General features: G+C 40.3%; 1 protein-coding gene across 1 annotated transcript in view; it reads right to left on the bottom strand.

Moving 5' to 3' along the window:
- The window catches only part of igsf11 (immunoglobulin superfamily member 11), a 110,059-nt gene extending 100,562 nt beyond the window's left edge, over positions 1–9,497 (bottom strand). Inside the window, exon 1 of the mRNA XM_038694016.1 lies at positions 8,927–9,497. Coding sequence (XP_038549944.1) covers positions 8,927–8,987 — 61 coding nt within the window. The 5' untranslated portion in view covers positions 8,988–9,497. The remainder of the gene's footprint in view (positions 1–8,926) is intronic.
- Positions 9,498–12,876: the final 3,379 nt, after the last annotated feature.

Genomic DNA, 12,876 nt, shown 5'->3' on the forward strand with positions numbered 1-12,876 from the left:
ACACCCAGCAGTCCAATGCTTGCCCCAGATGTGTGTGATATTGCAACAAATAAGTTTCAATAGCCTGAAAAATGCCATCAAAGACTATTTATATTATATATTGCTCAAGAAAGAGACGCAATTCCGCCCTTTATGGTAGGTATAATATTAAAGTGTTATTATTTTACTATTATATTTATTATTATATATTTTATTATTATGACCTGCATTATGTAAAGATATAGGTTCCCTTGATGGCATCGCCCTGGCCTCCAGGACCACTGTGAGGAATCTTGGAGTTATCTTTGATCAGGACATGTCGTTTAAGTCTCACATTAAGCAAATTTCAAGGACCGCCATTTTTCACCTACGTAATATTGCGAAAATCAGGAACATCCTGTCTAAAAATGATGCAGAAAAACTAGTCCATGCATTTGTTCCATCTAGGCTGGATTACTGCAATTCCTTATTATCAGGCTGCTTGAAAAAGTCCATTAAGACTCTTCAGCTGATTCAGAATGCTGCAGCACGTGTTCTGACTGGAACCAGGAAAAGAGATCATATTTCTCCAGTCTTAGCTTCTCTGCATTGACTTCCAGTAAAATCCAGAATAGAATTTAAAATCATTCTTCTTACCTACAAAGCTCTTAATGGTCAGGCACCATCTTATCTTAAAGAGCTCATAGTACCTTACTACCCCACCAGAGCACTGCGCTCCCAGAATGCAGGGTTACTTGTGGTTCCTAGAGTCTCCAAAAGTAGACTCGTCCCTCTCCTCTCTCCTCCTATCACTTCCTGCAGGTGTTTCTGGCTCTGGAGCTGTGGAGTCTGGATCTGTGGTTGCGGGTCACCTGCTGCCCCCGTGTTCCTGCTCGACACCCTCTGCTACAACAACTATTGTTACTAGTCCTATTATTATTATTATAATCATTAACATTACGATTATTATCATTAACACTACTATAAATATCTGTACCATTTTTCATTTGGTCTATAGCAACATCACCTTTACTGTCTGTACCTCTGTGTGTATATTGTGTAGGGTGCCTCCCTCCCCTCTCTCTCTCCTTCATCCCTCTCTTTTTCTCTCTCTTCCTCTCTTGCCCTCTCTCTCTCTCTCTCTTGCAGCTATGTCATCACGTTACCAGATCTCAGCAGTTAACTTGGTGAGCGCAATGGCCAAAACTGCCAGATCATATGAAACCGAAATTTGCTTTTAACACTTCTTCGCCACCCCGCTAAAATGTGCTTCTTGTTATAGATTATGTGAGACATTTAACTAAATTAAAAGAGCAAAAATAAAGCACAAATAAAACAGCAGTTTTTTACCCAAACAGACAGTTTATGAATTACATATGGCTGTGAAAAGCCCTGGGCATATTTAATGCAGGAGAATCTGTCCCCTTTTTCACTTTGTTCCCCTCTATTCTCTTCCCTTTGCAGTATTCTGCATTTTCTCTCCATTAGTAGATGTGAGTGTCGGGACAACAGGCAGAGGGTTTCAGGTTTAGTTCATCTGCTCACCCTGACCACGTTGTGTTTGGAAGATAAAGGACCCTAGCGAGCTAAACTAACACGCTGCTGTCAGATGGATAAAAACATGATTAAGGACATTTCCACGCTGCACTATCACAACACAAAAGAGAGATTGTATATACAGCAGCAAGACGCTTGCAAATGCTGACTAGTTCTCTGACTTCTTTTGAAAACACATCATTCCTGAGACCTCTGACCCACAAAGGCTTTTAAAAACTCAAAGGAGATAAGTCATTTCTGTAGGTGCTCTCAGCCAGGCACCTAACACTAGAGGTAATCATTACAGAAGACCACCGACAACCCATCATGTGTAACAGTGAGCAATTTACAAAATTACATTCCTCTAGAATATGAAATTATACGCAGTGTATTTTTAGAGCCTGCGCAATTATCTGGTCAAGACATCTCAATGGACCATCGTGCGCTCAAAGCAGGTCACAGGATCTGCATCATCTCTCAGCGTGACACCAGCCAGTTCCCCCGCTGGGTTGATCAAGTTCTGTAAGGTCATTTAGCCGTTGTTTGGATCAATTAATAATCAATTTCAAATTAGTGATGCAAGGCCACAGTACTCCAGCAAGTACAGCTGAAAATATCTATATATAGTCCTTGCTTCAGGACTCAGTCATGTCAGGAAACTCTGACCTAAAACCACCCACAGCTGAATCTGCAGCCTTCCTCCAGGTCTGCAGTAAAGGCGCCCCCCCCCCCCACTGCAACATTTCATGTCATTAGAGACTGCGCGCCTCATCTGCAAAAGCAGTGTGGTTATTTGTTTTGGTCTAGTGCTAAACACTGTAGTGCTGTGAAATCTGTTCAAATGAGAAATGTAAATTAAACAGCCGTTGTTTCAGATGAATGGCCATATCATCACTATCATATTTTCTCATCGCGTCAATTTCAAGTCAATCCATTTATTCATTTAGCTGACGCTTTTATCCAAAGCGACTTACAATTGCTATACACGTCAGAAGTCGCACGCCTCTGGAGCAACTAGGGGTTAAGTGTCTTAAGTGTTAAGCTCAGGGATGGTAAATGTGTCACAGTGGGGAGTTGAACCCTGGTCTCTCACACCATGCATGCGTTTTATCCACTGTTCGATCCCTGAATTACTACAATAAATTTTACACTCAGTATGCACTCCTTATTTCATTCCCTCAATCTAACAATTTATGACTTAGATTTCATTATTTGCTACATCAAATTAATAAATTTGTTTCTGGAAACTGCTCTATATGGGAACTTAAATGATTTAATTAATTTCTGTCCAATTAATTTAATATACCAGAGTCTTATGTTACGTGGCTACACTTTCGATTTGGCGGTGAAAACCCAATGTTTTTTTTTGATTTATGAGTTTTGTCAATGTTCTGGAGTGCTTATTGGCAACATAAGGACACAAAGTAAGTGTCCTTAAGTACCCCAAGCATGATTTCGTCAGTAAATAAGAGAGTAATTTGAGGGTGTGATTTGCTCTTTTGGGGTAATAATTTATCAAAACAGTTTAGTCATATATACCTTCAAGGCTTTGGACAACTTAGCTGTGCACATTAAGTTTATGAATGATGTCAGTTTCTCAGTTTATTTCCAAAAGTTTTGACTGACAAGTCAAAAGGCTACTCACAGCCTGCGCATAAAAATCAACAGCTGAACGTGAGCATTCTCCCTAATGAACCTAAGAGACAACCTGACGATCTGCGATTGGTTGATCAAACTAATGAGGTCATTACAGTCCAGGGGAAACCTTGATCCTTTGGGATCCACTGTAATTTATTTGCCAGGGGAATATGAGGTCCCAGGCACACAACACAACACGCGCACCCTGCCTGTTAGCACACACTTATGGGAATAATGTGTGCACAGGAGCATTTCCTTCGCTATTGATCTGAGCCCATAAAACCTTACAATGATAAACACAGCAACTCCTCTTGGTAATACCAGAGATCAACTTAACAACCCTCTGTCAGACACTGATTGAGAGCCACAATATGTTACACATACAAGGAAGTGAGTGGTGTAGGAGGGCTTTTGTAAAATATAAGTCACTTAACATTGATTGTTGCAAACATGAAAGTTTCAGCAGGTGCCCTCAAGACAGAGAGAATAGCACAATGTTTATCAGGTTTGTGAGCAAAATAAAGTAAGGAAAGACCTTTATGTATGTGCAAAGTGAGGCCTTTTGATGCTGGAACATAACCCTTTTTGGTTAAATGTGATTTCTGGTTATAAACTGATTTAGGTTTATATCGGTCATTTCTTGCGAGATGTGCAGGATCCTGTGCAAGAGTCTGCAAAGAAACAAAAATTATTCTGTTAGAGCATAGTCTAGAAAACCCCAATTTGTGACAGTGAAGTGCTGACTCACACTCATGACTTCGCACCGACTGGTTTGCAGAGGCTTTTTTCACTCTCTTTGTTCATGCTTAGCTTTTTGGAACAATCACTGACAGTAACGATTCTACTTGTAACTTTTAAACATGACTGACTTTATGAATATAAAAGCTTTCTTACATTTATCATGTAAGTAAGCTAAAACCTAAAACAAAAATCTAATGATAGTCATGAGCTGAACATTAATGAAAGCTTTTTTATTTTTTTAACCATATGTTACTTATGAAAAATGTATATATTTATATGGCCACCTTAATGTTATACCTGCATTTATCAAATAGTTCCTGAGACTCTGATGTGATGGGGGAGTCCTGTCAGCAAAGGTCCTATCAAACCTCAAGAGCCAGCAAAGCAAAATTGCTCAATTCAAGGAGATGATCTTCAGGGTGCCACGACATGAGGAAGACATCCACTTAAATATGTATAAGCCCAGGGCTCTTCACACACACACACACACACACACACACACACACACACTGGAAAGGAAAATCAAGTTAAAAGATGGTCTCATCCGAATGGTACAGTCTGTCACAGTATGCTACGGACCAAGATACTGTTGTATACACTTAAAGCATGCAGATTCATTATGTTTTGTGGCGATGTCATGGATTTTTTTCCCCGTTTGTTTGAATTACACCTTCCCTTCTGCACCAAACATATAAAGCACAGCTGTGGGACTGCAGTGATTCATTTTACATCCTTGAGTTACGAGCTGCTGCCTTTTGCAGGTTCTTAACAAACAGCTTTCACAATAGTGCAATTATCACACTTAATACACAGAGAAGCTATCTTGCTGCTCAGGGCATGAGATAAAACCGGCTACCGCAGTACTTCAAGACAGATTTTTAATTGCAACTTTGATTCACTGATGAAATTCACTTAAAATGCCATAAAATGAAAGCTGATGAAGAAATACTTCATTCACTCAATTCCTCTGCATGGCATGATGCAGCGGTGACAGTCGCTCATCTCAAATGAATTAACTTCCACTGGAAAAGCAAAGTTTTTGCCACTTTGATGGATGACAAACCTGAATCTAAAACAAGTTTGACAAGTGCACTGCCTGCCTCCGGATGAGCTTCTGTTATGATAAGTGACACCATTCTACCCAAACACCCTTTTTAATCATTTAACCCAAATGCAGTTAAAAACATAACTGACAACATTTCGGCATCAACAACATCACCCTGCTCCCTACACGCTCATGATTCACTCATGATTCACTCATTTGCCACTCTGATTAAAGGTACAACCAACCCAAAAACCTCAAAGCCCCAAACCCCCAAAACTCTGTGAACTGACCGCATCAGATGTTTGCCCCAGATGCTTGGCCAACTGCCGTGCAGCAGGGCAGCCTGTGGACTCTTTGGGGCCTAGTTTAATGTGCGCTTAAGAGACAGAGGGACAGCGCGGATGCTGCGCTCACTCTCCTCCAAATATCTGCCCATCATTTATTCATCCACACTCCCAGGATGGCCGCTGCCGCCATCATCTGAGGACCCCGTCGTCTGAAGTTCTCTGCGCCTCTGTCGCTCAAACAAACACACGCATGCACATGCACTTTGCAAGCGGTCCCAGAGGTCTTTTAATTTTTTGAGAGGCTATTTTTAGTGAGAAAAATAATCGAGGTGGAAAGTTCCATCTGTCCAACACTCTTGTTCCAGCTGCTCCTTTTTAGCAGCAGGCGGAGATAGGGGGGGGGGGACGCTACTCATCAGATAAAGCTGACACAGACGGGATTTTTTTTATGATATGCATTCTGCATTAGCATTGGGCATATTGTAAGTTAAATGCTAGGTGCTTTACAGTATTTTTTTTTAAAAACTGCAAGATCACCCCGTGGTTACAAAACTGAGAGTATGTTTTAATGGCCTGCTGAGCTGTGCAGCGCTCTCCACCGCTTTAGCATATTTTTTATCTCTGCAAAGCTCTTGTCACTCTGCTCTCTCATCCCTCATTATACTGACTACCTGCAAATGTTGAAGAAAAAATGAACTGAACAAAACAAAGCAGCTTTGAAGAGGCAACAGAAAAACACCCGTGAACATGGTTTTAGTGATTTGCAGATGTATTATTGAACCGGCCATATATTGTGATATACCATTGTTTTTAACTTAACAGCTGGACGTCTTTTGACCTGCAAAACCACAACCATCCTTACTGCTGCTGTGAGCCCAGCGCAAATGAATGGCATGAATCATATTTGAATGACGAATTGATTGAAATGAAATCAGCAAACTGAGCCAAGGAGACCAAGTAAACAACAAACAGACAGGGCTTGCTATGTGATTTCATTACTTTGAGCAGAGCCTCAAAGGTTAACAAGCTCACAGAGAAAGTGGAGAAAAGAACTGGTCTAAGTTCATCTTTGATGCAGACATGAATGCCCTGAATGTCAATGAAGCAACACTCCATGTTGTCTTTTTTTTTTTTCCTTTCTTTCAACGCTCGAGAGCTCCTCGTCCTCTTCAAACATACAGGACAGTGGGATTGAAGCCCGGGGGCCAGTTCACTGTATGCTAATTTGAAATGTTCTATAAGATCTATTATTCAGACAACCAAAACAAACACCAGTAGCTGAAAAGTTCAGTGCCACCACCTCCGCTTGAATTTAATTTGTTGAATTGATTGGACCTCCGGATTGCAACCCCCTTGAGGATTGTGCAGTGGGAATTGTTAAATCAGGGCATCATGGACATAGCAGCTCTGTGTTGGTATCTCCAGGGGGGGTTTGTTATGTCAACAGCTGAACCAATCAGTTTATTATAGCATAGAGCCTACTATTTATTCTTCTAACTTTAACAAACTTTCTTCAAAGGTTTCAGGCACTGCAGATCTGAATAGCCCAACTTTTCTTTGCTGTGTAGCTGTAAGATGCCTATTTCTAATTGAGATGAAAGCATACAATATTTATGTGTAACTGGGGAGGGTTGATGGCTGAAGAAGGACATGACATGTCCTCTAACTAATGCTGAAAGTACGAAGGGCCCTGCCGTGAACTTGGCCGAGGCTGATGCCTGTCCAATTCACTTACAAATTTTACTTCCCCCTGTCATAGTTGCTCAAAGTTTTCTGCTTTTTGAAACAATCCTCTTTTCACTTTTTTTTAACTGTTTAGTGTAGGTCCACAGCTCCAAACACTCCCTGTATGACGTGTACATTGCATGCAAGCCAAAAAGATGTCAGATATTTTGTTAGAATAGAAACATGTGAGATAAAACTATTCAGGCCTCTTTGCGTAATAACACAAAACAATCCGGTGTCCGCTAACATAATGAACAGATCAGATCAATCTGGTGACAATGTCTGACATGCAAAAAGTGGAGGTCAGTTCACACAGCCAAAACAAGCAACCACAATCAATACTGCCTTTGCCGCATCGGAATTTATTTATAGAAACACTGGCAGCTTCCCACCAAGACGCAAGAGGAAACAAGAAAAATTGTCCAGTGAATGCAGCTTCTTTCTGAACAAGCTGGCTTGTTAAGAGAGCTGCTGAGCTTTTACACGCTGAGCAGATTGTTCTTCTTGTACAGTCACTTGTAGACTTGAACTATCGCTTGTTGCAGTGGCTGGGGTTTTATAAACTTGGGGGAGGGAAAAGAAATGGCCACAATCCAAAATATTATTTCAGACCATTTTATCAGACAAAGGGTCTGACTGATCAAATCAAATAAGCTTGAGTGTGTGTGTGTGTGTGTGTGTGAGAGAGAGAAATGTAACACTGAGTAAAGCTGACAAGACACCGTCTACTCACTGCAGAGGAGTACAGATAAAGAAGTGAGCAGCGGAGTGAAACACCTGGACAATCAGGACCAAATTCAATCTCACACAATTGTTCTGTCCAAATTGACATGTCAGGCCGGTGTGTGTATGCGTGTGTGTTTGTCTGTCTATGGTTCAGTGGAAACACTCTTTGTTATTCCAGACATCATCTCTAAAAGGACTTGGCTGGCATTTTCTAGCATTTTTTCTGCTCTGCTTTGCTGTTTTTCTGATAAACATTTAGACATTATGTGTAGAAAAGTTGAAAAAGATTTCTGGGAACTCGTTCGTTTTTAAAGTACAGCTATTTAACATCCTCATTCCACATTGGTGCATTTTAAACATCTTTATTCATTAGCGGACTTTAAACCTCCTATAGCATTTATAGGGACCTACTTAACAAATGCCACAGGCCGATTTAGAGGTCTCTTTTCAATATTTCATGGATATTATATATTACAACAAACAGCCAAGTAAAGTATAATAAACTCACTAAACCTGTATGCACTCCAAATGGGTAGCTGGATTACTAATAGTGCAACTGGACTAAGAAGTAATATTAGGTCAACAAACTTGCTGTTTAGGACCACACACAATCCAATTACCCATAGGAGAATTCTAGGAATTTTGTGATTTCCCTTTGGGGTTGCCTGCTCTCTTGTGCTTCCTGGTCTCTATGCTTCTCGTTAATCGGACGGCACCCACAACCCTCCGCCTTCTGCTGGTGGTGGTTGCATGGTTTTCCAAAAGCACTCGTTTTATACCTTATGAGACGCGCAAAAGCGATGTCAAGCACGGGATAGCACATCATGGATGACATCTGCACAATCTTTTGGAAGAAAAGACTCCTGTAAAAAGTCATCAAATGTCTGTGCTTTAGTTTAGTTTGTGAAAATGCGGGGATTTGTCAGCCTGATCCAAACATACAGTGTTGGGGTTGGGGGGGGGGTCATTGGGGGGGGGGTCAAATGGCCGTGGCACGCGCTCTTGGAGCAGAGAGGTCGAGCCCGTGGCACAATCTAATTCCAGATACATCTGTTTTTTCAGTGCTGACGCAGGTGTATGGTAATAATGATTTGTCCACGTGAGAGAAGATCTGTAAGACTTTTGAAATATTTCACAATAACCCATTATTGTTTATTATTGTTGTTGTTGTTGTTGTTGTTGTTGTTGTTGTTGTTGTTATGTTAACAAGGTACATTGTACTTGTAGTTGGGGATAACGTACACAAGTTTCCAAGTGTCGCAAAACTTACCCTCCATGCAGAAGATGACCATCCAGGCTATCCATAGGTCCGAGTTATGAAACTTCACCATGGTTCGTGACTGTTCAGTGACTGGTTCTCAGCTTTAGCCCAGTGCCTCCTTCTTTATGAAATCTCAGCTCAGCTCACAGTTTCCTTGAATAAAAGTAACTGTTCCTTGTAATGGCATGAGACATGAAAGCAGTTCGGGGTTTTACGCAGCGCACACCAGCGGCATTTCCAAACAGAAAAAAAGTGAAATGTTCAAATATGCGGGGGAAAGAACAGCATTTCTATCCAAAGGGCAGTCGTCTCTCCTGCGGGCGCTTTCTACTCCTCCTTGCCGTTGGCAGCTATACCGGTCACTCCAAGACTATTTTCTTTTCTACACCTCTCCAGACAATTTACGCACGCGAGGGAAAAACTCAATGTCCAACTGCTGGTGAAGGAAAACCTACCCACTGTCGCTGAAAGTGACTTACAAACTGATCAGAAACTGGCACTTTCCGCGTCCGCTTGGTAAGTCTCTCCAACGCGTCTTGTTGCGCTCCATGGTTTCTGTCTGTTATGCTGCAGCTGAGCGGAGAGGGGAGCAAATGTAACAGCATTGGAAACAACACGACTTCCGATTGATATATTTCAAAATAAAACAGCAAAAGAAGAGAGCGTCAGTCCGTCAGTCAGCGGGGAGTTCATGTGTAAGTGCTGTGCTTGGTAGAAATAATTTCTCAACAATAAAAGAAAAGGAAAATGTGCCAGAAAAAAAAAGTTAATGTTAAAATTCGTCACAATTACATAAGATAATAATAATAATAAAATAAAGAGAAATGCTGAAGTTTTTTAAACAAACAATCCAGCTTAAAACGTGAGTCTCCTTTGCTTCATGGTTACACCACTTTACTCCACTCTGCATCCAGTCCTACAGTAGAAATACCGGAAGGTGTTCAGCCTTAGAAAACAGGCATACCATCAATGGGGCTGCCAGAAACTCTCCAAAGTGTGCTTTTATTTTCCAGGTAAAATCCACCTGGCTTCCTGTTGTAGTTTGCGCTCAGCAGAGGATGATTGAGATGAGCTCGAGCTCTGCTGTTGCTGGGAGACCGCTGACGCCAGTGCAGAGAGAGAAACGTTCGTGCCCTCCTGCGGTGCGATCTCAGAACGACCCACACAATAGAACAGAATAGAACAGAACACAATAGAACAGAATAGAACAGAACACAGTAGAACAGAATACATTTGGTATTCTGCATACCTAGGCCTAGATACATGACACCTTTTACAGTAAATATAATAATATGTACAGCCTAATACATAATCAATGATATAAATCACAAGACTGCATATTTCTGCTAAGTAAGAAACATTTTCATGTTCTGCCATGATGATGCTAGCATTCATCACCCTCTTTGATTGCTTGATATCAGGACCTGCGTTCTGAGTCATTTTCATAATTTGCCATGTAAATATCGGCACACAGTGAGTTCTTCACTCTGTCTGTCACACACGAAGGGCAACAAGAGCAGCAGATAAACTGTATAAAGTGTCTCCTCTCTGTGTGTGAAAGACATTAAAATGTACGACTGCTTCTTCTGAATATTTTGATCTTAATGAATCAATGATTTGGCATGTCATTTGTAAAACAAAACAGTAATGTGTGGTGTAGTGCAGGTTTGTTAAAGACAAATCATTTCACATCAAGACAAGACTTTTGTGACGAAGAGCAGCATGGAGAAGGTGGGCTTCGAAGTGACTGTGGGCTGAAGGAACTACTCAGGGATAAAAAGAATCAGCTGAGGAGGCTGCATCAAACAACCAGTGTTCAGGCCTTTGATCACTCTGATCACACTTAGCTCACCTCAGCACTGAATAGCTGCTTATATCTTTTCTGCCTAACAAGATAGTGGGGCAGTTTGTTGGCCAATAAAGCATTCAAACATCAAAAGAGAAACATTCTGACTGATGTATTTTCTTCATTAAATTCAATTTTTAGACTTTGAGAAATGCAAAAATCAAAGGGAAAGGCATGATGGGGGCAGTGCCCCATACATCCATCTGTCCCTCCACCCCTCAGTTCTTTCTTCTGCCTCTAAGCTGTTGGCAGAAATTCAAAGATGTTTAGCTGTCACTGCAGACAAATAAGGTACAAAGTAGAGGATCATAAAGACGCCCTGAGGCATTCACATCAGTCTCTTTCTTCATCGCTCACTCACTTTCTCTTTCTGAAAAGGTCGTGCGACTTTGCGTTCAAGCGAGTTGCATCAGAGGGAGAACAAGATCCAGTGCACCGGGTCAGATCTTAAAAGTTTAAAGTGGTACACTGCGCTTGGTGTTACAGCGCACTTGAAGGAGTTCTCTGGTGTCACGCAAGGGCAGATGGGCTGATATGCAGTACGACATTTAAAGCTTTAGTCATTTCTGAATCAAAGACACTCAGTTTTTTTTCAAAAAGTGGATATTTTGCAGTGATGTATTAATGCAAAGCAGAATGAGGAACAGAATCTGTAGGGTCAGACAACCAAAGACATAGCACACAGGCACAGTACCAAACATGATCTACAGCATGATAACAGGGACACATGTGAAGGGTTCTGTTTGTGTCCAAAGTCCACAGATAAATTGCATTACAAATAAAATGTATTATTATTATAAATACACCATTTGTAGCAAATATTTCCAATATTATATGATTTTGTCTTCGTCTGAATGTCATTTGTGCTAAACCAATGCATTTTGTGTTACAGAAAGGCAAGAGTCAGTCACAGTTTGATCCACATATATACATCTGTTGTGCTAACAGCGTGAAGATTTTTGAAAAAGTAAAAACTCAGTATTGAAAAATGCTTGTTAGCAATTATAAAAAACTAACTCCAGTAACTGTAAGCTTCTTTTAGTTATTAATTAGTTATTACTCCTTTGCTTTATGAAAAGTCAGAGAACAGCGAAAGAATGTTATGTCTGACCAACAGTTCAAACCCAAAATACAGTAGCAAAGACTCACACTTGGGAATCTGGAATGAGAAGAAATTTCATATTTTGGCTTACAAAATGACTGAAAGGGAAAATCGACTATCAAAATGGTTGCAGATTGTTTCAGCTTTAGTTAATCTGGAAATTGAATTTTGTAGCATATATTGATAGATTATGATTGCAGTCTGATGTCCATACCTTGTCTTTAATGTGGACTGAAGTTTGGTGATTTGGTTATCATTTGACAGAAGCTATGGACAAATGCAATTGACTCAAGTTACAACAGTAAGGAAATGTGGAAAAGAGATAGCAAACATGCTGTTCTGAAAAGAGACGTCCTTTCCTCATACATTTTGACCAGCTCAATTCATCAAGAATCTCTTCTTAAAAATAATCCATTGATTTCTCCCTTCAGTATTACAGGTTCAAATCAAATAAAGGTTTGAACCTGATGGATGGGTTACATTGGGTTTCTTCAGCAGCCACTGAAAGATGCAGGCTTGATTTATTATTGATTCCTTTCTGAAACAGCTCCATTTTTCTTTTTCTTTTTTCTGCTCCCCCATAAAAGATTCAAAAGACCTGAAGGAGATCCCCAATGCTAAATGTTGCAATTCTCTTCTCTTAAAGTCCTGGCCAGAGTTCATGATAACTTGAATATTGATGTCAGGTAAACGGGTGACCCTTTGTTTAGTGCTGCATCGTACAAGTCATCTTACAAGTTCTTCTTCATAATGAGCACATATTGATAATATAAGTTCTGTATTTTTATGTAAAAATGTAAATGCAGAACCTTTAGCTGAAAGTTCAGTATTTTCACACTGTGGTATTTCTACTTTTACTTAAGGAAAAGAACTATATATCTTTTCAAGAGAATCTATTTCGGTAATTTCAGCGATATTGATTGCAATCAATTACAATGAGAAACAACAACACCGTCTATATGTTTTTGTATTAATAAAATCTAAAAATCTTCTACTTGGACTTTAAAGTTT

This window comes from Micropterus salmoides, unplaced genomic scaffold (genome assembly GCF_014851395.1).
Source record: "Micropterus salmoides isolate LMB-PRFRI ecotype aquatic unplaced genomic scaffold, ASM1485139v1 Ms_hic_scaffold_3, whole genome shotgun sequence".
Lineage (NCBI taxonomy): Eukaryota > Metazoa > Chordata > Actinopteri > Centrarchiformes > Centrarchidae > Micropterus > Micropterus salmoides.